This window comes from Biomphalaria glabrata, chromosome 13 (genome assembly GCF_947242115.1).
Source record: "Biomphalaria glabrata chromosome 13, xgBioGlab47.1, whole genome shotgun sequence".
In the NCBI taxonomy this organism is placed as follows: domain Eukaryota; kingdom Metazoa; phylum Mollusca; class Gastropoda; family Planorbidae; genus Biomphalaria; species Biomphalaria glabrata.
This window is the reverse complement of record NC_074723.1, coordinates 1,879,931-1,906,388: the sequence shown is the minus strand read 5'-3', so window position 1 is coordinate 1,906,388 and position 26,458 is coordinate 1,879,931. Positions and strand designations below refer to the sequence as shown.

At 36.7% G+C, this 26,458-nt stretch overlaps 1 protein-coding gene across 3 annotated transcripts in view; it reads left to right on the top strand.

Annotated features, from left to right (window-relative positions):
- LOC106075212 (mitogen-activated protein kinase-binding protein 1-like) overlaps positions 1 to 26,458 on the top strand; it is a 50,063-nt gene that overhangs the window by 3,465 nt on the left and 20,140 nt on the right. For 2 of the 3 annotated variants that reach the window (XM_056008313.1, XM_056008312.1), the window contains exons 3-11: positions 48 to 176; positions 899 to 1,059; positions 2,130 to 2,235; positions 3,106 to 3,256; positions 4,811 to 4,999; positions 7,365 to 7,573; positions 8,763 to 8,954; positions 11,248 to 11,404; positions 26,179 to 26,328. In XM_056008313.1, coding sequence (XP_055864288.1) covers positions 48 to 176; positions 899 to 1,059; positions 2,130 to 2,235; positions 3,106 to 3,256; positions 4,811 to 4,999; positions 7,365 to 7,573; positions 8,763 to 8,954; positions 11,248 to 11,404; positions 26,179 to 26,328 — 1,444 coding nt within the window. Of the gene's footprint in view, positions 1 to 47; positions 177 to 898; positions 1,060 to 2,129; positions 2,236 to 2,579; positions 2,605 to 3,105; positions 3,261 to 4,810; positions 5,000 to 7,364; positions 7,574 to 8,762; positions 8,955 to 11,247; positions 11,405 to 26,178; positions 26,329 to 26,458 lie in introns of those variants that run through there. The other variant, XM_056008314.1, reaches the window with a different exon arrangement.

Genomic DNA, 26,458 nt, shown 5'->3' with positions numbered 1-26,458 from the left:
TCGGTTCAAGACTTAAGTGATGCCTAGTCTGAACATTTTTTCCACAGACAGGTGGCCACGCTGCACACGCCTAGAAAGAGCATCACTGCCGCGAGTTTCTCTCCCGATGGACGTTACGTTCTGACCGGCGAGTCTGGACTTCAGCCCGCGGTCAGAGTTTGGGACATCTCTCGGATGTATGTGCCTTGATCCTACATTATGTTTTATTAATGTCTTATATAAATGAACATATTTTTTATTATATTTGAAAATATATATGAAGTACTGTTGGTAGTTAGGAATATGATCTGATTCTTCGCGTTCCCGAGTTGGCATGTCGTCTGCTTAATATGCTTAGTGTCTTAAAAGAAAAAAAAACATTATTACGGCTCACTACTACCCAGTTAAACATATATACGGGGCCGGATATAATGAAGCGGAGGCCATGGGTAGTAATCTTGTGGAGGTCACTACACCCTTTTAGAAGACTTTTATGAAAAGACATTAATGTTAAGGTGGTGGCACATTTAATCTTATTCTTAAGTTTCATTTGTGTGTGTGTCGTACATAGTGGGAAACGTGGTCGAGAGGCCAAGTGCCTAGAAGGGGGCTCGAGGTTTGACACCCAACTCGGGCAGAGTTGTGTTTACTGAGCGCCTAAAGCTAAAGGCAGCACGGAAAACCAACTCCTAGATACCCCCTCCCCCCCCCCCCCCACTGGTCCTCAAAAGAGATTGGACCAAAAGCGCTCTGAGCATGCTATAAACATGAAAGTAGCGCTATATAAAAGCTATAATAATAATGAAACCAAACTTTGCCATTTAAATAGATCTTAACTTAAAGCTTGAATTGCTAGATCGCCATTTCGAAAGAACATTAACAGATGATTACACTGACCTGTATCTTTCGTTCTATTCAGGCATGAAGTCGCCACTTTGAAAGGACACAGCGTTGGAATCTTTTGCGTTTCATTTTCACCGCGCATGCGTGAGATAATAGTTGTCGGAGACGCCCAGGACATGATCATAAGCGTGTGGGCGTGGCCAGCCAAAACTATGAAGGCTTTGAATAAATTTTCTGGTAAAGATTCTGATTGGTATATAGTTCATTATACTTCGTGTGTATGTCTTCCTTGTCACGGCACTTAATAGAGAAACAAAGCCTTATGAAATACCCAGAAAGACACAAAGATAGAGGCACATTTCTTATTCCATACTCTAGAACAAATTTGTACAAGCGCTCATTCTTCCCTAGTGCCATTAGAGAATGGAATGGCTGCCTGAATCAGCCAGGAAAACCAACGTCTTGACAGAGATTAAGTTATTGATTAACATGCTTGACTAGATTGACACATAAAATGCGTAGGACGTAATTATCTTCTTGTTTTTTGTTTTTTTTTTTGTTTTTTTTTTGTATTTTTTTAACTAACTTCTGAAATAGGCTATATAAGATATGAATATTACAAGCAGGGCCGATCATAACTATTGCGGGGCCCTATGCGAAACGTATTGCGCGGGCCCATTCTGGGCGGGGATAAGCATATGTCAAAATTAAGATTTTGTATTAGATAATGCATTCGTCTTTGCAATAAATGTTTTTTAAAGGAGAGCTGACAATGCCGTTTTTTTTTTTTTTGATCGCGCGTGGGGTTGGCACCCCTAAATGACGATTGTGTCCATTTTCAGGAGATTTTTATGAGTTTTCAAGAGATTTTAATAATTTCAGGAGATTACCAGGACTTTTTCGTATATTTTGTAATTTCAGAAGATTTCCAGGAGGTCCTTGAAAATCAGGATGCCGCGGAAACCCTATTATTATATATAAGTAATAATGATTTAAATTAAAAATTTACACCTATGAAAGTGCGGGGTCCACTGCGGTCGCATAGGTTGCAGTGGCTCCTGATTACAAACTCACGGAACTGTGTCATGTATACATATGGATATCCCTATCACTTTTCTTCCATTCTGCCTGAAAACTTACTGCCTGCGGGTCAAAAGGGTAGGAGCCTCGTTTAGCCCTCCATGCTCAAAACGACTAGTTTAACTCTGTTTTATGTCTCTTGTCAAAGTGGTTGAGTATTGAGTATACATTATGTTTGATAATAGCGCTATAACAAACGAGCTATTGTAATGTCCCTTTTGTTGCAGATACTATATACGCCATGGACGTCTCTGAAGACAGCACTTTTTTTGTTACTGCTGGGAATAGACACATCAAGTTTTATAATCTAGACACACTGAGACACCACGCCAGGTGAACTTTTATAATGTAGACACATTGAGACACAACGCCAGGTGAACTTTTATGATGTAGACACATTGAGACACAACGCCAGGTGAACTTTTATAATGTAGACACATTGTGACACCACGCCAGGTGAACTTTTATAATGTAGACACACTGAGACATCATGCCAGGTGAACTTTTATAATGTAGACACATTGAGACACAACGCCAGGTGAACTTTTATAATGTAGACACATTGAGACACAACGCCAGGTGAACTTTTATAATGTAGACACATTGTGACACCACGCCAGGTGAACTTTTATAATGTAGACACATTGAGACACAACGCCAGGTGAACTTTTATAATGTAGACACACTGAGACACCACGCCAGGTGAATTTTTGTAATGTAGACACATTGAGATATCACGCCAGGTGAACTTTTATAATGTAGACACATTGTGACACCACGTCAGGTGAACTTTTATAATGTAGACACATTGTGACACCACGTCAGGTGAACTTTTATAATGTAGACACACTGGGACACAACGCCAGGTGAACTTTTATAATGTAGACACATTGAGAAATCACTTCAGGTGAACTTTTATAAGAGACACATTGAGATATCACTACAAGAGAACTTTTATAAGAGACACTTAGACACCAGGCCAAGGGAATTTTTTTTTTTAAAACAGGCATAAAATATTTAATAATAATAATAATAATAATAATAATCTTTATTACCCATTGATAATTTAAAAGTCATTTTTTAGTTTTGCTGTATGATTTCAATGAATCGCATGTTATGTGCTTGAATCTGATTGGTATGCGTGTGTATTTATGATTCCAATGAATCACTCAAATCTGATTGGTATGTGTGACTTTCTTGCAGTCAAATTGAAAACAACTTCCCCATCCCCCTCCCAACACGATGTGGTTTGCTGGACAATCTGAAAGAGAATTGTTTCTGTGATGTGGCGTGTGGCCGAGGCAGGAGTAGTTTCTACATCTTTGTTGTGTCTGTTTCAGGACTTCTGTGCCAGGTAGGTCATTTATCACTGTGGACTTCTATGACAGGTATGTCATTTATCATTGTGGACTTCTATTCCAGGTAGGTCATTTATCACTGTGGACTTCTATTCCAGGTAGGTCATTTATCATTGTGGACTTCTATTCCAGGTAGGTCATTTATCATTGCGACTTCTATGTCAGGTAGGTCATTTATCACTGTGGACTTCTATGCCAGGTAGGTCATTTATCATTGCGACTTCTATGCCAGGTAGGTCATTTATCATTCTGGACCTCCCTGTCTGATAATTCATATATAATTGTGGACTTCTTTGTCAGGTAGGGCATTTATCATTTAGGACTTCTATGTCAGGTAGGGCATTTATCATTTAGGACTTCTTTGTCAGATAGGGCACTTATCATTTAGGACTTCTTCGTCAGCTGGGGCATTTATCACTGTGGACGTTTTTGGTCATTTAGGGCATATATCGCTGTGGACTTCTTGGTAAGGTATGTCCTTAATTATTCTGGACCTCAGCATCGAGTAGTTCATTAATTTCTGCTTAACACATTAACCTACATATGTAAACATAAACAACTTTATATATATTCCAAATTATTCTTGTTTATGTTGCATATATGAAAAGAAACACTTGCACCTTTGTGTGTGTTTGATTAGACTGGTCTATTGCCATTTGGGCCTTTGTTAATTTCGTTAGGATCCTGGACTTGTATGTTGATTTTTAGTTCTCTGTTGTATACAAAAATAGCCAGTGTATTTAAAGCTACAACCTATAAAAACTGTGTTGTTAAAATATATTGAGCCCCGCTCCATTTATGCTAATATTTTAAAATTAAAATACTAAGAAAATCATGTATTTTAAAATGTGTAGTCGTTCTCGTCGGTTAGCTCCCCTTAGTTGAAGTCTCAAAGAATGGCTTGCTGGTGATGATTTAATTTGTTTCAAACCTTTTAAATGGTGACATTCTTCTCCAAATTATCTCCTATATGGCCGATACATGGTCACTCATTGTAATAACATTTTTAATTGACCATAACCTGTAACCATACACATCTCTTCTTTTATTGCTACCTTGCTTTTATCAACTCATCCGTCTGTCTGTCTGTCTGTCACGTCAAGATGATTTACACGTTTTTTTCACCCTCTTCCTATTTTCGGAAAAAGATTTGCACAATTATTTATTGTCGACAACACATAAATCAATCAATTAAAAAAAAATTAGTTAATCGATATTAGTCGTAATTAGTTAATTTGGTTGTATATGGAAAATGTGTTACGCTAACGGGAGATAAGCCTTATAATAAAAAGAAGTATGGCAGCGATAGAGTGGTGCTCTCCCCCCAAAGCGCGAATGGAACCCTTGTCAACATGCTAAGTAGCAGACATGTAAAAGTCGCCAGACCAGGAGAGTAACTTTAATCAAATGTGCACAGTTAGGATTGATTCAAAATAATTAATGCAATTTTTTTACAGGAGGTTTTTAAAAAGTCTTTTTTTTTAATGTCTTGTAGATTGTTTTTGGTAAATTTAGTAATGATGTTATTATGTGTACTGCACGTGAGGTAGGTGAACCGGAACCGTCTGTTAGAACGATGGGTGGATGTCAACATGACCCAGACATGCTGTGTGGACGCCGACGAGGACAGTGTGTTTGTCGGAGGTTCTCAAGGTCTGATCAGAGTCTTCCATGCCCTGAGTCTGCAGATCATCTTGACCTTACCGAGGCCACACAGCCTGGGATTGGACATTGCCGAGGTTATTTACACATGTAGTGTATATGCATACAATAAGTTAAACAGGACTGGACTTTAACTTGATAAACAGACTAAAAACGCAAAATACCTAGGTGTTATAATACATGAAAAACTGTCATGGAATCCACATATTGATGAAACTATAAAAAAATCAAACAAAGCATTAGGTTTATTAAAAGAAATTTCTATAAATCAAATAAGAACATAAAACTAAAATGTTATTTAACCTTGGTTAGGCCAATAATAGAATATGCATCCTCCGTTTGGGACCCCTCAACTCAAGATAACATTAAGAAACTGGAATAGACACAAAATAGAGCATTGAGATTCATAACAAACGAATATTCACATTTAACCAGAGTAACACCTTTAGTAAAATCACTAAATTTAGAAAGCCTTCAGGACAGAAGACTCAAAAGTAAAGTAGCAATTATACATAAAACACTGAACCCTAATCTTCAAATACAAAAACAAAATTTAATAAAATACTCAGACACAAAGATAAAGGCACATTCCTCATCCCATATGCTAGGACAAATTTGTACAAACACTCCTTCTTCCCTAGTGCTATTAGAGCATGGAATGGGTTGCCTGAACTAGCCAGGAAAACCAGTGACTTGGCAGAATTTAAGTCATTGGTTAATATGCATGACTAAATGCATGACGCTTAGGACGTAATCATCTTCTTTTTTGAAGTAACGTCTGTATTATATAAGATAAGGCCCTAAGCTATTTGAGATATGGTGCCTAGAGGTTTTGCCAATGCCTAATAGGACTTTAGGGGACCTAGAGGCAGTGGCGTAGCTATGAATTAGCCCTCATTTGCTAAGCACGCAATGCGTATACAATTCGGGCAAACATTATTGCAATAGGTCTAACGAGTAAATTTTTTTTTTCATTTTATACTCTATGATATATAATAAGTTATTATACTCATTGTCAAGAAGTCCTATTGATTTCAAAGCTTATATCAAAATGCTAAAAAGTTTCTACACGTTATTTCTCCCGCACCCAATCTCGGATTAAGCTGAAATTTTGAACAATTATTACCTGACAAAACAAGAATCCATAAAAAGAAATAAATAGCCAATTGATTAATTAATTATAATAATAATAATAATAATAATAATAATAATAATAATCTTTATTGTCCGTATGGAAATTTGTCTTACAATTTGTGCATTACACCAAACAAAAAACATTATATAACTATAAGAAACCAAAGTGTACATTCACACCAGACTCACTCATAATTTACATGTGACAAAGTTTATACCAGATTGTTCTTATTTAATGATTTGATTGCCAGGGGAACAAAAGAGTGTTTGTGTCTGTTTGTCTTTGCTATCGGTGTCTTGTATCTTTTTGGTGATGGTAAAATCACAAAATCCTGACACAAAGGGTGATTCTTTATTTCGAGGATCTTGTTAGCTTTTTTATAGATGGTAAAATCATTGGCAAAACACAAACCCCATTGGGCAGTTGTTGGTAATTAATTATTTTAATTGGAAGCGTGGTCGAGAGGCCAACTTGGCTTGGCTTGGCTACTTAGAAGGGGGCTCGAGGTTCGACACCCGACTCGGGCAGAGTTGTGTTTACTGAGCGCCTAAAGGCAGCACGGAAAACCAACTCCTAGATACCCCCTCCCTCCCCACCGGTCCACAAATGAGATTGGACCAAAGCGCTCTGAGCATGCTGTAAGCATGAAAGTAGCACTATATAAAAGCTATAATAATAATAATAATAATTGGTAACCTGAACAAGGGAAAAGATATACTTGACAGATGTGGTGGTATAAGTTGAATTAGTCCCCTTGCAATGAGGACTCTTGAGTCCTGAGTGAACTTTTTTTTATTATACATTTAAAAACAAAACGATCATGTAAACATTCACCAAGATTCATTCTTCTTCCCTCCCCTCCCCCCTTCCCCAACTGGTCCAGACAAGTGACAGGATCATAGCGCTTTGAGAAAGCCAAAAGCTAAACAAAAACAATGGACCTCATTCACCAACCGTAAACAAACAACATTTAGCCACGTGGTGCTCTATCTCTATATAATTTACGATCTCATGTGTAATTCATGATGGTTGTCACAGTTTTTTCCATTGTTTTATCAATAAGATCACGTGACTAATTGTTGCTTGTTTACGATTGGTGAATGAGGTCCATTGGCAAAAATATTTATAATCCCACAGATTTATTGTGTCTAGATTGACTGTATATATATATTCACATAACTGATCCAAACTAATTGATACGATTACACTTAATATAAGCTTTGGGTTTTTTCTTTTTGTTTTGCATTTAATTTCGTCACACAATTCGCTGTGCGGGGCTGTGAAAAGGTCTCTTTTCATTCTTCCAGGTCAGGCCAACCCCTGAAATAGAATATGGTCACGTGATGGACACTCCAGGAAGTAGGGTTGGTCACCCTTGTACCAGAGCTCTAGTCTTCGACTATGTCCACTCAAGTCTGACCGTCGTCTACGATGACCACAGTCTGTACATCTGGAGTAAAGAGACACTGGACAGAAACCTGGCCCGAGGGGGGAGGAAGATTATTTTTAAGAAAAGGTTATATTTTAATTAGGTTACTTTATTGGTTACTAGTCACCGGACAAGCGTTCCATACCTTTTGAAGAAATATACAGTCCAAAGATTAAGGAGTCAGGAATGGTGCATTATTTCATGTGGCAATGTAGACCCAGCAGTGACCTACATATTTTGCCACAATCAACGCAGACAAAACCATTGCGGGAGTCGATTTGAAGTGCTTTTCAAACAACAGAAGAGATCGATCAAAGGCCGATAAACAATTAATGTAATCAAAACACAACCTATAAAATGAGGCTCGGATACATTTATTTTAATCACCATTACTATAAGTAAAGTAAGTAAGTTCCCCTTTCAGACCTTGTGGTCTATAGGTCAGATGATGTAAAGGTCATCTGTTTATGTGGCCTACGGTTAACGAGGGTGTCATGTGGCCAGTACAACGACCAACACTACTATTAGACCTATATACAAACACAGTGGACAGAAGGTTAAAAAGAAGAAATAGAATTCAAATGAATAGTTCTCGTTATATTGATGAGTTCCCCAAGGGAGACGATCTATGGGTGAACATGAAGTAAACTTCATCTATTTTCTATGATCGACGGTTAACAACGGCATCATGTGACCAGCACAACGACCAACCGCGATTACTCCCTCAACGTATTGGCTGAATGGACTTAGGGGCGCTAAAAATTGACCGGGATTCGAACTCGCGACTTCCTGGTTAGGGGGCGAAGCACTCTTGCCACTCTGCCACCACGACCCATTCACTGTTGCATCACCTGATATCACTTTATTTTTACGATGTTCAACAGGTATTGACGCAATTATTAATCCATTTTTAATTCACGATCATTAAAAATAACTTTATATCCGGTTGGTCTTAAGTGGACCGAATACTAAAGTACTATAAAAACATTTCTGTATCATAGTAAAATGTTCGTTTAATCGAACCAGCCTTTTATTAGCACAGAAATTTTTTTGCTTGGATGAAGTCCGATTAACCAGAATCAAATGTATCTGTTTTTAAAGTGTTGCATATTTTTCGTATAAATGGCAAGTAACATGGCTGCTTTACACGTCACAAATCTTAAATTTCAAATAGGGTGAACTGTCTATTCAGAGTTTGTTATGAAATGCTATTCTCTGTTGTAAATGTCTATCGAATGCTATTCTCAGTAGGCTCAGATCTATTCTGTATTTTCAGATATTCCTCCATGTATCACCGAGGCTGCGTGTGGGACGTGAAGATTTATCCTATTCTCCCGGAGGCTCAGACTGAAGAAGGAGATGAAGGGGGCGCCCTGCCACCGGGCGCCTTGGTCTCGGTGTCATCTGATGGTACATTGCGCGCTTGGGACATGTACTCAAATATCTGTGAGGAGAGTTTATTGAAAAGGTGACAAGGAAAGACTATGTGATGGATATGGCTGCCTGGTCGTGCGGTTTGCGCGCTGGACTGTCGTTCGGATTTATCGACGGTCGAGGGTTTAAACCCTGCCCGCTCCCATCCCCCGTCGTCCTGCGGGAGGTTTGGACTAGGAAGTAAACTATCTTCAACTCTGAAGGAACATCCGAAACATGTAAAACATTTTACAAAACAAACAAACAAACATGTAGACTTATTGAGTAGTGGTCTTTTTTGGTCACTGGTGTAACCCTACATTGAACTTTGGTCGTTTTATAGTCATTCGTTGTCCACACGTCAGGCATTGTTTACTGGTTGTAATGAAACAACAAATACTAGTATAACAAATAACATGGCTTTATTCGTGCGGTTTGCGCGCTGGACTGTCGTTTGAATTTATCGACGGTCGAGGGTTCAAACCCTGCCCGCTCCCATCCCCCGTCGTCCTGCGGGAGGTTTGGACTAGGAAGTAAACTATCTTCAACTCTGAAGGAACATCCGAAACATGTAAAACATTTTACAAAACATTTTACAAACATGGCTTTATTCGACACAATTAGACTACAGTAAACAGTGAATGAAACCAGCACGTCTCGCAATACACTGATGCAGTACTATTACACACACACACACTGGACATGAAACATACACACTGGGCATGACCTTCTGACACTCTGGACGCACACAGAAAATCAACTCAGTTACACTACACTGGTGATTTTAAATTCATGCATTTATCACTGATACAACATATATTTCAAGGGAAACTCAGATGGTTTTTCAAATTAGGGTCATAGAAATATTTAAATTCTGCGTAAAAAGTTGTAATAGTAAACATTTTATCATTTAAATGCTTAGAAACATTTATATTTAATAATATAGGACAGTGAATTCTTGACATCGGAAAAAAAAAAGCGGGGTTATTTGAGAATTTGTTTTTAGCTTAGGCATACGTCACTTCCCTCAAAAATACTGAAAGCTAATCTAGATCTAACCAATCGTATCGCGTCATTCTTACAGTGGCTGTTAGGCTTAGTGTCGGCCTAACCCATAGCTATGGTACAGTTATATATTCTTAAAGCATTATAACCCAAATCGAGAAAAAAAAAGTAACATTTTCATCTACACTCCTCCCTGCCCCAAAAAGTAAGAAGATGGTATGTCTGACTGATTCTAACAAACTGGTCAGTGTAAGGCTAGCATTAAACTTTAGAAGACTACCGTGTAGTCGGTCATGACAAGACAATCAAGCGATAGTGTTTGTTGTGTGTTGAGTGGTCAGGCGAGAAAATACACACTGCCGTGGTTAGTCAAGCATGTCAATCTACTCTTAACACGTAATTTTTTCTTTGCTTACAAGATCTAGATCTAACTGCATAAATCTAGATCTATTTAGTTTATGAGATTGTACATTTTACTGTATGGTTTTCCGTTATACAGTAAGTCACTACCTTAAATTAATAGGTATGCTTGACGTCATATAAATTCCCGATAAAAATTTGACCGTTTTGGATGCGCAGAAAAATTACGTCAGAAAAACACTAATTTATTAGTTATTATTGAAAACAAAATAAAAAGAATAATATATTCATCTTCTGTAAATCAAAACACATATTTCGAAATATGGCCTATTGTCAAAACCATCGGAGTTTTCCTTTAAAACAAGCCAAATAGGAGAGGGGGGGAACATTTATGAATTCAACAAGGCTGGCTGCCTGGTCGTGCGGTATGAAAGCTGGACTGTGGTTTAGTAGTCTTAATGGTATCGGGTTCATATCCTGCCCGCTGCCATCCCATGTCGTCCTGTGAGAAGTTTGGGCTAGGAAGTAGATTATCTTTTAACTCTGAAGGAACATCCGAAACATGTATAACATTTTTTAAAATCATCACACACATCTTGCATTAGTTTTTATAGAAATAGTGTATCTGATCACTTCATTAACATTAAGCTTCGATTAGGTTACAATTTCATTGGGTGATGGATACGTCTTTGTATTTTTAAGAGGCTAAATGACTTGGCAGAATTTAAGTCACTGGATAACATGTATGACTAGATTGACCTAGGAACACGCGTAGGACGTAATCATCTTCTTTTTAGACGTTTTATTTTATAAGATAGAATCTTTTCCCTTTGCAACGTATTGTGTGACTAAATAGCTCAATCCTTGATACTCAGCTGCGTCACAGGTTGAGCATTTGTAATCAATAGGCGCTGTTGCACCTTCACCCTTCTTTATACTACTGTTGTGTATGGCATCTGCAAACCAGGACCCTTTCTTTTCAGGAATTGCTTAAGTGCCGAATGTTTGAAGATAGTCTACACAGATCAAGGAGAGCAGGTCAAGAAGACTAACGACCGAGTGAAATGGAGAAAGAAAACCAGGCCTGCCACATCTTCTGGTGTGAAAAAAATTGGAAAGCAATGTTTTACTGTATTGGCAGTAAGTTGTTTTTAGAGAGTTTGTCTTGTGTGAGCAATGTTTTACTGTATTGGCAGTAAGTTGTTTCTAGAGAGTTTGTCTTGTGTGAGCAATGTTTGACTGTATTGGCAGTAAGTTGTTTTTAGAGAGTTTTTCTTGTGTGAGCAATGTTTGACTGTATTGGCAGTAAGTTGTTTTTAGGGAGTTTTTCTTGTGTGAGCAATGTTTTACTGTATTGGCAGTAAGTTGTTTCTAGGGAGTTTGTCTTGTGTGAGCAATGTTTTACTGTATTGGCAGTAAGTTGTTTCTAGGGAGTTTGTCTTGTGTGAGCAATGTTTTACTGTATTGGCAGTAAGTTGTTTCTAGGGAGTTTGTCTTGTGTGAGCAATGTTTTACTGTATTGGCAGTAAGTTGTTTCTAGAGAGTTTGTCTTGTGTGAGCAATGTTTGACTGTATTGGCAGTAAGTTGTTTTTAGAGAGTTTTTCTTGTGTGAGCAATGTTTTACTGTATTGGCAGTAAGTTGTTTCTAGGGAGTTTGTCTTGTGTGAGCAATGTTTTACTGTATTGGCAGTAAGTTGTTTCTAGGGAGTTTGTCTTGTGTGAGCAATGTTTTACTGTATTGGCAGTAAGTTGTTTCTAGGGAGTTTGTCTTGTGTGAGCAATGTTTTACTGTATTGGCAGTAAGTTGTTTCTAGAGAGTTTGTCTTGTGTGAGCAATGTTTGACTGTATTGGCAGTAAGTTGTTTTTAGAGAGTTTTTCTTGTGTGAGCAATGTTTGACTGTATTGGCAGTAAGTTGTTTTTAGAGAGTTTGTCTTGTGTGAGCAATGTTTGACTGTATTGGCAGTAAGTTGTTTTTAGAGAGTTTTTCTTGTGTGAGCAATGTTTGACTGTATTGGCAGTAAGTTGTTTTTAGGGAGTTTTTCTTGTGTGAGCAATGTTTTACTGTATTGGCAGTAAGTTGTTTTTAGGGAGTTTGTCTTCTGTGAGCAATGTTTTACTGTATTGGCTGTAAGTTGTTTCTAGGGAGTTTGTCTTGTGTGAGCAATGTTTTACTGTATTGGCAGTAAGTTGTTTCTAGAGAGTTTGTCTTGTGTGAGCAATGTTTGACTGTATTGGCAGTAAGTTGTTTTTAGGTAGTTTTTCTTGTGTGAGCAATGTTTTACTGTATTGGCAGTAAGTTGTTTCTAGAGAGTTTGTCTTGTGTGAGCAATGTTTGACTGTATTGGCAGTAAGTTGTTTTTAGAGAGTTTTTCTTGTGTGAGCAATGTTTGACTGTATTGGCAGTAAGTTGTTTTTAGAGAGTTTGTCTTGTGTGAGCAATGTTTGACTGTATTGGCAGTAAGTTGTTTTTAGGGAGTTTTTCTTGTGTGAGCAATGTTTTACTGTATTGGCAGTAAGTTGTTTCTAGGGAGTTTGTCTTGTGTGAGCAATGTTTTACTGTATTGGCAGTAAGTTGTTTCTAGAGAGTTTGTCTTGTGTGAGCAATTGTCACAGTCCAGTTTTAGAACCTCTGTGACATGAAGTGACACTCAGTCACCTATTGTAACATTCCGTGCGGGCAACCACGAGGTTATGTGAATAAGTTAAAGGACTCAAAAATAAGGGTCAAAGTTAGTTAGTGAAGAACTCCAGCAGAGAGTGGATGTACGACTTTCTCTGTCTGTAATATGTACCTTAATGAATTTGATTTAATGTTAACTTGAGAGTTTTCTTTGGATTTATATTTTGAACATTTCATTGATGTGATTACTTATTCCACATGGCATGGACAGCCAGTATTTATTGGTGTATATTTTGTGACGGCTGAAGTCGCCAGTATTTTCTGTAATTTATCCTGTATATAATAAACGTTAAGTCTGCTACCAGTGTGTTCATCAGTAACTTTAAATGTTGTCATTGGAGACTTTAGTATATTAGTAATGTTGCGCACTTGCAAATCTAGTGCGTCTAATAAAGTACATCGCTAAGAGGAGTATCATAGCCGTACCAGAAGAGGTACCTACAACACACGGACGTACCCACGCCGCTACGCCTACAACCAGAACCAAGTAGCGACATTTGGTGGCCAGTATGGCTGTTAACTAACAGTATGGACCTACAACACAGGTGACATTTGGCCTTTGGTGACCAGTAGAGGAGTCTTAAAAGGATCTCAATCGCCTCTATAGTAAACAGCGCAAGGCTACACGTTAGACCGGTACTTTTTTTCTCAAGATGGCGTCCAACTAAACAAGTACCAAAACCAGCCTGCCCACAAGATCCATTCAAGTAACGCCTGCATCCTGAGATCCATTCAACACCAACCCCGCTCCTAGATCTACCTCTGACACCTGTCCGGTGTGAAACCGAAAACAGAAGACGACTCGATTCCTATCTAGAGCTACACATGTCGTCTGAAAGAAAGAGCCATACCAGTCAAGACATCGCTTGATGACACTAATCACAGACACACCGCTTCATCACTAGTGCTCGCCACTATTCATCATTGGCACACTCGCACCTTGATATGGTCGTACCTACTTGTGATCTTCCCAATCATCGTGGATTATTATTTTGGATTACTTGACAGAGCATTTGAGCATTTGAGCCATCTTATGGCATTGAACTGGATTATTTTTCTTCTACCACTTTAATGCTCATAGTAACGTGTATTCTTAAATTGGATTACCTATACATGGATTATCATTCTTAAATTGGATTACCTATACATGGATTATTAGTCAACCACCCAAGCTATTTGAGGATTAAACTACACGAGTCAACAAGAAAAAAGTCTGTAAGTCATTATTAACAAATTAAATACATGCATATGATTATAAAGTACATGGATTTTGCTTTGATGTAGCAGTAATTAAACTTGATTGTTAGTAGAGTTAGTAATTGATAACTCTTGGCATTTTTGGAGCCATATTTTGATTTCATTTTTCTAAGTGTTTTTTAAGGGTGGCTGGAGAGGGACTATTGTATGAACTATCATAACAATAGGATCTATTAGGGTCTATCCTATTTGTTCTTTAACCTCTATAAGGCCCAATGCGTTTGAGGCTCTCCTTGTTGGTACGGAGGTCATAGAATATAGTGGGAAAATATTTATTTAGCTGTTGAGTCTTGTTTGTATTTCTGTCAGTGTACTTAATCTGTATCTATATTGTTGTTTGTTTAAAAGTCCTGTATACACATATCTGTATCTCTCTTGTCACATTTCTACTTTTTATTAATTTCTTTAAAAGCAGACTGTGTTGTTCTCTATATTGTTTCTGTGTTTGTCCTTTTTACTTATGCTGTATATATATTTTTCTTGTTTCTTCTACTAATTTACATTTTTTACTATTTTACTCTGGCACAACAGCACACATGTATAACATATATTGATATTTGTGAATATTGAATTTGAATGGTTTATAATTGAGCAACTGAGTAAATTTTGATCTAGATCTATACATTGGACAATTATCACTACATTCTTTCATTACATTGTAACCATTGATTGAATTTTTTATACTATTGTGTAATATACACATGTTAAATAACTGACACACACTGTATTGACAAGTATAACACAGTACATTTTTCTTTTCTCACTTAATTAACTACACAAAGCATTAAACATGTCTTCCTATGACAAAATTTTAGAGCTAGTGAAAGTCCTGGAACTAGAAGGGGATGAGAAAAAGGAATTTATCAAAAAAGAATTAGAAAAGGCTGAGAAGAAAGAAAGGGAGGAAAGAGATAGGGCTGAAAAAGAAAAAGATAGAATAGAAAGGAAAGAAAGGGAGGAAAGGGAAGAAAAGAAACAAATTAGAGATAGGGAAGAAAGAGCTGCTGAAAGAGCTCATCAGAAAACATTAAAAGAACTAGAAACTAGACAAAAAGAACTAGAACTAGAAGCTGCCAAAACAAATTCCAACATTAATACCCAACAGTCTACAACAAAGCCATTCATCTCCAAATTCCACAAATACAACTCTAAAGATGAAACACTTGAAAACTATTTAGTCCAATTTGAGCATATAGCCTCAACCTATAGTCTTAACAATGAGGACATGGCCAAACACCTACTAGCAAATCTGTCCGGAGAACCCCTCAACATTATTTCCACTTTAACTGTAGACCAAAAGAAAGACTATGCAGCAGTAAAGACTAGATTATTAGAACACTTTGGAAAAAACTCAGATTTCTATCGTAAGCTATTCAGGGACACTAAATTGAAAAAAGATGGGGATTTCAACAGGATAATATTCGACATGAGGACTAACATGATAAAATGGTTAGAGCTAGCAAAATGTGACATCAAAGACCCGACACAAATCCTAGACATGCTACTCATTGACAATGTCCTCAACAACGTGACAGACTTAGTATTTACTTTCCTTAAGGAAAAGAAGATCAAGACAGAGACTGAACTGATAACGAATCTAAATCTATTTAAAGACAGTCACCCTGGACACACGATTGACAAAAGAGACCTACACCAACTAGTAGCCACAGCAACAACATTCAACAATAACAACAATGACAAATTCAAATGGTCCAACACCAAGACTTGTTTCAATTGTGGGAGAAAAGGTCACGTAAAAAACCAATGCAAAGCTCCTATAAACTACAATAACAATTACAGATACAGAAGTTACACTAGTTTCCACAACCCAAACAGCTACAAACAAAACAACAATAATTACAATAATAGACCACATAGACTACACCAGAGTGCAAGTCCCAATGAAAGAAGAAGTTTTGCAGACAGTTACCAACACAATAGCTATAACAGAAACAGGCAATCTAGAAGGGACCAATATAACTACCACACCAACAACCACCCAAACAACTACAATAGAGGAAACAATAGAAACAACAGTGGCAATAACACCAACACCCATAGAGAGGAAAATGTAGCCTACATGCAAGCAAATAAGTCCAAAATAAAAGTCTTTCCATCCTATGTTAATTCTAAAGAAGTAGGATCAATTCGCGACAGTGGAGCCACGGCAATAATAGTTAAAGCCTCTTTAGTCGAACCAGGACAGTATCTAGAAGATACAGTAAAAGTCACCTATGCAAATATACAAAAATTCGATATTTGCAAGACCGCTAAAGTCCTAATAGAATCACCCTGGATTACAGGAGAACTAGAAGCTATAGTCATGGACACCCCAGCACAAGATCTAATAATAGGCAATGTAGATGGTGTAAAAGATCCAACACTAGAAGAAGTTATGCAATGGGCGGAAGATAGACAAAAATATTCCCTATTTAAACATGAGGCACTATTAGCTCAAACCAGATCACAAAAAAAAATAACACCAGAAATAGAATGCCCCACTGTATTACTCAATGAAATAGGCATAACTAGGGAGGAACTAATAGCTATGCAGAAAAATGACACCACAATACAAGACCTCTTAAGCAAAGATTATAACAAGATAAATTTAAATAACCACCATATAGAAATAAACAACTTAGCCATTAGATATAACAGGAAAGAAAACTGTACTAGACTTCAAATCCTGATCCCTAAAACTTTAAGAGCTAAAATATTAAATATGGCACATGATGACCCCACAGCAGGACACTTAGGAAAAAAGAAAGTATATGCTAAGATAGCCAACAAATTCTTCTGGCCAAAGATGGGAAAGGACATTAAGAACTATGTAAACAGCTGCACAGAATGTGCCAAACAAAAAACAGTAACTAGAGCCCCATTAGAAAAATCAGATAAATCTCACTATTTTTGGGACAAAATTGCCATGGACATAATGGGACCCCTAACAACCAGCAGTAAAGGGAATAAATATATTCTAGGTATCATTGACATGTCCACTAGATGGGCAGAGGCATTTCCTCTAAAAGATATAAAGGCTATTGACATATGTAATTGCTTAAAAACACTTTTTCTTAAATTTGGATTCCCTAATAAGTTACTGTCAGACAATGCATCAAACTTTAAGTCCCACCTTAACCAAGCATTTGCAGAAATGACTAACATCCGCCTAGTCCATAGCACTATCTACTCACCACAGGGAAATGGAGTAATAGAGAAATGGAACAGAACTGTAAAACAGATGATATATAAGCTAGAAAGAGACTCAATGAGTACCTGGGACCAGACTCTTAGCTATGCTATATTTGCCTACAACACTAGCATCCATGAAACCACCAAATTCAGCCCCTATGAGCTTGTATTTAACAGAAAACCCAAAGGACCGTTAGAGTTATGGGCTGACAACATGTTAGACTTAGAAAACATAGAACAGTACCATCCTTGGATAATTCAGACCAAACAACAGCTTAGACAAGGAATAAAACTAGCAGAGATAAACATGGACAAAAATTTAGAAAGGCATAGGAAAATAAAAAACAGAAATAGAAAACTAAGAACACTAAATGTAGGTGACCAAGTTTTTGTTAAGATAGAAAACAAACACTGTAAAGATAAGAATGAGGGACCATTTAAAGTTATAGAGAGAATTAATAACAAAGTGTACATCATTGACAAAGATGGTAGAGAATGCAAACTCAATATTGACAAACTTGTAAAATTGGATAAGAGACAAATAACTGACACAGATATAATTGAACCTGATCTAGAAACCAAACACAACATACAAGAACATATAGTAAGCACCATAAACACCACACACAACAGTAGTCCAAACATTGAAAATGATATGTTACAGAACTTGACAGTTAAATATAGTGATGTAATTACACAAAAGCTAGGATGTACCAATCTGATAGAACACACAATAAAACTCAACAAAGCACTACCAACTAAGACAAAAGCCTATAGTATCCCCAAAGCATATGAGGACTTAGTTAGAACAGAAATGACCAACTTAATTAAAGATGGGAAGATAGAGAGATCAGAAACATGTAAATATGCATCACCCATGGTCATTGTAAAAAAGAAAGACAGTGGAGTAAGAATCTGCTGTGACTTTAGAGAAATAAATAAATGCACAGTCATAGACCCAGAACCCCTACCAGACACTGACAGCATAATTACAACTTTAAGTAAATCATCCCTATTCACAACAATGGACTTAAACAGAGGCTTCTGGCAGATTAAAATGGACCCTGACTCTAAGGAATATACAGCATTCAAATGCACTATGCCAGGCCTAGAAGGCATCTATGTCTGGAATGTCATGCCATTCGGCTTAATAAATAGTACAGCCACATTTCAGAAATGCATGTCAAAACTATTAGAAGGCATAAACAATGTATTGTCTTATGTAGATGACATTTGTGTTTTCACCAACTCACAACAGGAACACATTTATGTACTAGAGCAAATATTTTCAAGACTAAGAACACACAACATGACATTATCCCCCAAGAAATTAAACCTAGCCAAGCCTGAAATCCAATTCTTAGGATATTGCATTACCAATGACAAAATTACACCCACTGAAACAAACCTAACAAAGATTAAAAACATAAAAGAACCTAGGACTAAGAAAGACATGAGATCATTATTAGGACTTTGCAACTTTTATAGAAAGTTTATTCCAAATTATGCACAGATAATTGAGCCCCTTGTTGAATTTACTAAAAAGAAGCATGGAAACACAATTTGTATAGATGAAAAAAGTAAACTAGCATTAAGCAACTTAAAAGATAAATTTAATGAGAAACTAGAATTAGCCAGTATTGACCCAACATCAACACTATCACTATACACTGATGCCTCCAACACTGGTATTGGGGCATGCTTACTACAGCAAAGAGAGTCATTTTTTAAGCCAATAGTACACATCAGTAGAACACTGTCTGAAACAGAAAGAAAATACTCAGTGATTGAGAAAGAATTATTAGCCATTGTATGGTCAGTTGTAAAACTCAAGAATTACTTGTTAGGTAGATTTTTTAGCATTAAGTGTGATCACAAACCATTACTGGCACTAAAAAGAAAAGATCTAAAAAATGACAGGATAAACAGATGGACACTCATTCTCTCAGATTACAAATTTGATTTAGAAAGCATTCCAGGACATGAAAATGTAATAGCTGACTTTTTATCCAGATACATAATACATGAAAATGAAGCAAGTGAAAATAATGACATTAAACACATCAGCCAGGACATTCTGATAGAATAAATAACCAGTACAAAGTACTTAGAAACAAGCAGTAGTAGTCAACTAAGTCAAATTAACATTCTACACATTTTGCAAATAGGTCATGACACTTTATTGTTACACTTTTCTTTTGGGTCATGATGACATTTATGCTTATGATCAATAACAGATCATCTATTTTCTACTCATTGTATTTTATTGTCAACTTGTGGTATGACAAATGCCAGATGTGTTTATTTTGTGTGTATATATTGTATTTCATTACTGATTGTGCACAGCAATGTAAACAATGAGATGTAAACAACAGTGAACTACTTGAACTGTTGACCTGAATCTTTTTTTCATAACAACTCACAGATGTAAATATTGTCTAAAATTTTTTACACACCTGAATACTACAATGAATGTTTATAAACATGGAAATTTGTTTACTATTGTACTGCAATACTACACTCAGACTATTTATAGTAGTCTTATGCAAGGTCAACCTTGAACTGGATTGACATGTATCTGAAAATTTTTTTTATTGTATTTTTCCTGATGATGGCAAAACTTAGAATAATATTTTGACACAGCACATCACAGTTGTAAATAAATATGAAATTTTTTCCTGTAATAATTTTGAGTAAATTTACTCAGTGTGTCAAATGATACACATTGATAATGTTGTGCATCTACAATTATAGTAAAACATTGGATGTGGAATAACTTGTATATTTTTCTCTTTTTTATATTCATTAGCATGTGATTGTTTGTACAAATTTTTTTCAGTACAAATGTATGCATAAAGTTTGTTAACACTTGATGGAGGTACTTTTCATCACAATTAATGATATTTCATTGATCTTGCTCTCAGTGAATTAAGTATATTAATGATTTTTTTGGACTCAGTAATTTATATGATGTTATACATAATTACTAAGATTATATAAGATGATATGAGCAATTGAAGTGAACTTACAGCACTTGATAGAATAATGGACTAAGCTCATATATAGTTGTACAGTGATATTAATGTAAAATATATTTGTCAAAGATTTTTGGTCAAAAATCTTTTTGGAGTGTGGGGCGTATGTCACAGTCCAGTTTTAGAACCTCTGTGACATGAAGTGACACTCAGTCACCTATTGTAACATTCCGTGCGGGCAACCACGAGGTTATGTGAATAAGTTAAAGGACTCAAAAATAAGGGTCAAAGTTAGTTAGTGAAGAACTCCAGCAGAGAGTGGATGTACGACTTTCTCTGTCTGTAATATGTACCTTAATGAATTTGATTTAATGTTAACTTGAGAGTTTTCTTTGGATTTATATTTTGAACATTTCATTGATGTGATTACTTATTCCACATGGCATGGACAGCCAGTATTTATTGGTGTATATTTTGTGACGGCTGAAGTCGCCAGTATTTTCTGTAATTTATCCTGTATATAATAAACGTTAAGTCTGCTACCAGTGTGTTCATCAGTAACTTTAAATGTTGTCATTGGAGACTTTAGTATATTAGTAATGTTGCGCACTTGCAAATCTAGTGCGTCTAATAAAGTACATCGCTAAGAGGAGTATCATAGCCGTACCAGAAGAGGTACCTACAACACACGGACGTACCCACGCCGCTACGCCTACAACCAGAACCAAGTAGCGACAGCAATGTTTTACTGTATTGGCAGTAAGTTGTTTTTAGGGAGTTTTTCTTGTGTGAGCAATGTTTTACTGTATTGGCAGTAAGTTGTTTCTAGAGAGTTTTTCGTGTGTGAGCAATGTTTGACTGTATTGGCAGTAAGTTGTTTTTAGGGACTTTTTCTTGTGTGAGCAATGTTTTACTGTATTGGCAGTAAGTTGTTTCTAGGGAGTTTTTCTTGTGTGAGCAATGTTTTACTGTATTGGCAGTAAGTTGTTTCTAGAGAGTTTGTCTTGTGTGAGCAATGTTTGACTGTATTGGCAGTAAGTTGTTTTTAGAGAGTTTTTCTTGTGTGAGCAATGTTTCACTGTATTGGCAGTAAGTTGTTTTTAGAGAGTTTTTCTTGTGTGAGCAATGTTTGACTGTATTGGCAGTAAGTTGTTTTTAGGGAGTTTTTCTTGTGTGAGCAATGTTTTACTGTATTGGCAGTAAGTTGTTTTTAGGGAGTTTGTCTTCTGTGAGCAATGTTTTACTGTATTGGCAGTAAGTTGTTTCTAGGGAGTTTGTCTTGTGTGAGCAATGTTTTACTGTATTGGCAGTAAGTTGTTTCTAGGGAGTTTGTCTTGTGTGAGCAATGTTTTACTGTATTGGCAGTAAGTTGTTTCTAGAGAGTTTGTCTTGTGTGAGCAATGTTTGACTGTATTGGCAGTAAGTTGTTTTTAGAGAGTTTTTCTTGTGTGAGCAATGTTTGACTGTATTGGCAGTAAGTTGTTTTTCGAGAGTTTTTCTTGTGTGAGCAATGTTTTACTGTATTGGCAGTAAGTTGTTTTTAGGGAGTTTTTCTTGTGTGAGCAATGTTTTACTGTATTGGCAGTAAGTTGTTTCTAGGGAGTTTGTCTTGTGTGAGCAATGTTTTACTGTATTGGCAGTTAGTTGTTTCTAGAGAGTTTGTCTTGTGTGAGCAATGTTTGTCTGTATTGGCAGTAAGTTGTTTTTAGAGAGTTTTTCTTGTGTGAGCAATGTTTGACTGTATTGGCAGTAAGTTGTTTTTAGAGAGTTTGTCTTGTGTGAGCAATGTTTGACTGTATTGGCAGTAAGTTGTTTTTAGGGAGTTTTTCTTGTGTGAGCAATGTTTTACTGTATTGGCAGTAAGTTGTTTTTAGGTAGTTTTTCTTGTGTGAGCAATGTTTTACTGTATTGGCAGTAAGTTGTTTCTAGGGAGTTTGTCTTGTGTGAGCAATGTTTTACTGTATTGGCAGTAAGTTGTTTCTAGAGAGTTTGTCTTGTGTGAGCAATGTTTGACTGTATTGGCAGTAAGTTGTTTTTAGAGAGTTTTTCTCTTGTGAGCAATGTTTGACTGTATTGGCAGTAAGTTGTTTTTAGGTAGTTTTTCTTGTGTGAGCAATGTTTTACTGTATTGGCAGTAAGTTGTTTTTAGGGAGTTTGTCTTCTGTGAGCAATGTTTTACTGTATTGGCAGTAAGTTGTTTCTAGGGAGTTTGTCTTGTGTGAGCAATGTTTTACTGTATTGGCAGTAAGTTGTTTCTAGGGAGTTTGTCTTGTGTGAGCAATGTTTTACTGTATTGGCAGGAAGTTGTTTCTAGAGAGTTTGTCTTGTGTGAGCAGAGCAATGTTTGACTGTATTGGCATTAAGTTGTTTTTAGAGAGTTTGTCTTGTGTGAGCAATGTTTGACTGTATTGGCAGTAAGTTGTTTTTAGGGAGTTTTTCTTGTGTGAGCAATGTTTTACTGTATTGGCAGTAAGTTGTTTCTAGGGAGTTTGTCTTGTGTGAGCAATGTTTTACTGTATTGGCAGTAAGTTGTTTCTAGGGAGTTTGTCTTGTGTGAGCAATGTTTTACTGTATTGGCAGTAAGTTGTTTCTAGGGAGTTTGTCTTGTGTGAGCAATGTTTTACTGTATTGGCAGTAAGTTGTTTCTAGAGAGTTTGTCTTGTGTGAGCAATGTTTGACTGTATTGGCAGTAAGTTGTTTTTAGAGAGTTTTTCTTGTGTGAGCAATGTTTTACTGTATTGGCAGTAAGTTGTTTCTAGGGAGTTTGTCTTGTGTGAGCAATGTTTTACTGTATTGGCAGTAAGTTGTTTCTAGGGAGTTTGTCTTGTGTGAGCAATGTTTTACTGTATTGGCAGTAAGTTGTTTCTAGGGAGTTTGTCTTGTGTGAGCAATGTTTTACTGTATTGGCAGTAAGTTGTTTCTAGAGAGTTTGTCTTGTGTGAGCAATGTTTGACTGTATTGGCAGTAAGTTGTTTTTAGAGAGTTTTTCTTGTGTGAGCAATGTTTGACTGTATTGGCAGTAAGTTGTTTTTAGAGAGTTTGTCTTGTGTGAGCAATGTTTGACTGTATTGGCAGTAAGTTGTTTTTAGAGAGTTTTTCTTGTGTGAGCAATGTTTGACTGTATTGGCAGTAAGTTGTTTTTAGGGAGTTTTTCTTGTGTGAGCAATGTTTTACTGTATTGGCAGTAAGTTGTTTTTAGGGAGTTTGTCTTCTGTGAGCAATGTTTTACTGTATTGGCTGTAAGTTGTTTCTAGGGAGTTTGTCTTGTGTGAGCAATGTTTTACTGTATTGGCAGTAAGTTGTTTCTAGAGAGTTTGTCTTGTGTGAGCAATGTTTGACTGTATTGGCAGTAAGTTGTTTTTAGGTAGTTTTTCTTGTGTGAGCAATGTTTTACTGTATTGGCAGTAAGTTGTTTCTAGAGAGTTTGTCTTCTGTGAGCAATGTTTTACTGTATTGGCAGTAAGTTGTTTCTAGGGAGTTTGTCTTGTGTGAGCAATGTTTTACTGTATTGGCAGTAAGTTGTTTCTAGAGAGTTTGTCTTGTGTGAGCAATGTTTGTCTTTATTGGCAGTAAGTTGTTTTTAGAGAGTTTTTCTTGTGTGAGCAATGTTTGACTGTATTGGCAGTAAGTTGTTTTTAGAGAGTTTGTCTTGTGTGAGCAATGTTTGACTGTATTGGCAGTAAGTTGTTTTTAGGGAGTTTTTCTTGTGTGAGCAATGTTTTACTGTATTGGCAGTAAGTTGTTTTTAGGTAGTTTTTCTTGTGTGAGCAATGTTTTACTGTATTGGCAGTAAGTTGTTTCTAGGGAGTTTGTCTTGTGTGAGCAATGTTTTACTGTATTGGCAGTAAGTTGTTTCTAGAGAGTTTGTCTTGTGTGAGCAATGTTTTACTGTATTGGCAGTAAGTTGTTTCTAGGGAGTTTGTCTTGTGTGACCAATGTTTTACTGTATTGGCAGTAAGTTGTTTTTAGGGAGTTTGTCTTCTGTGAGCAATGTTTTACTGTATTGGCAGTAAGTTGTTTCTAGGGAGTTTGTCTTGTGTGAGCAATGTTTTACTGTATTGGCAGTAAGTTGTTTCTAGGGAGTTTGTCTTGTGTGAGCAATGTTTTACTGTATTGGCAGTAAGTTGTTTCTAGAGAGTTTGTCTTGTGTGAGCAATGTTTTACTTTATTGGCAGTAAGTTGTTTCTAGGGAGTTTGTCTTGTGTGAGCAATGTTTTACTGTATTGGCAGTAAGTTGTTTCTAGAGAGTTTGTCTTGTGTGAGCAATGTTTTACTGTATTAGCAGTAAGTTGTTTCTAGAGAGTTTGTCTTGTGTGAGCAATGTTTTACTGTATTGGCAGTAAGTTGTTTCTAGAGAGTTTCTTTTAAGAAATGATAATATTAATCTTTATTATCCGTTAGGAAATTTATTTTAGTATTGAGAATTAGCAATAACAATACATGATTAGAGCCAACATTTGTACAATAGCACAAAGGATATACATTCATATCTCAGTTTCTCTTTAACATGACATTTGAAATTTACAACAGTAAATTACATTTTGTTCAATGGTTTAATTGACAAACGAAAAATAGAGTTTTGTGTCTATTTGTTTTTGTGATTGATGTCTTATATCTTCTTGGTGATGGTCAAATGTTTAGATTGTGAACATTTGGGTTGACTTTTTATGCTAAAAAATTTTATAGCTTTCTTTGCAATGTTTTGTTTCTCAAATAGGTGACCAGGTGCGGTTTGTTTGCTGCCTGTGATCTTACTAGCAGCATTTAGAACTTTATAAAGTTTATTTGGGGATATTTGCAATCATGGCTATTTGTTTGAGGCTATGATCACTGTTTGAGCTCAATTAAGTCCGATGATTTGAGTTCGGCCTGTATAATTATAGTGACGGTGGAAAGGGGAACTAATCAGCAAGAAAGACAAGGGCAATGTTTCTTGCTGGAGTTACCTGTCTTGACCCGGGTATCTGTATGTCATCTTTACTTATTGAACTTCCGCTCTCTTTCTCTCAGTGGCGTAGCTAGGGTGGAGGGGAGGAGGGGGGAGAATTTGAAAATCCCCTCGGGCACCCACTTGAGGGGATCCCAAATAAGTGTTTTTTACATTAAAAATTAAATATTACGCAAAATACATGAGCCCCCAAAAAGGTAAAGCCCCCCCCCCCCAGGCCCCCAAACGATCTAAAATTCCTAGCTACGCCCCTGCTCTCTCTCTCTCTCTCTCTCTCTCTCTCTTTGATATATATATAAATCCTTATTGGTAGCATCAGTATCTTTTTTTTTTCACCTCGAAGTCATAAATTAATGTCGCGCGACATTCATAATGGCTTCTTCTTGGCAATGTTAGAGGATATACTGTGTGAGGTGCTCAGATCTGCACTTGGATTAAGAATGCGTCACCTTTGATGGATAAGAAACAGGGAGGATATAGGTTACTCACATCATCTATGAATAGTTGTTCCACCAACTACTGGAATGATTAATTAGTAGACCACCATGTGATTTATCTCACTGAAAAATTAGCGAAATGGTTTGCAAAAAAAAAAACTCAGAAAGCGCGAAGTGTTCCGTTAATGAAAAAAGTTTGAGAAAAATATATTCAGGCCCCAGGGAACACTAGGGTTCCGCGGAACACAGTTTGGGAAACACTGTCTATCAAAATCCCTCTGTGGACTCAATCACATTACGACAGCATTCAACATTTCTTTTCAAACAGGTATCGATTCTCTTTTATTTTTTGTTCGTCCCTTTCATTACATTATTTTCAAAACCTAGTTATTCGAATACGCCAAGAAGTAGTCTTTCCTCAGGTTTGCCCCAACGGCATCGATATAGCCACAGGTAATCGGCATGGACGAATCACTGTATACGATGCTAACACGATGAAAGCGAAGGTGACAATACTGGCCCACGAAGCGGAACTAACCGCTATGAAATACTCGAGCAGCCATCGATACAAGGTATGACGTCACTCAATTGTTTTCAGCTATCTTGTTTATCTTATCTTATCTTATGTAAAACAGACGTTACTTCAAAAAAAAGAAGATGATTACGTCCTACGCGTCATGCATTTAGTCATGCATATTAACC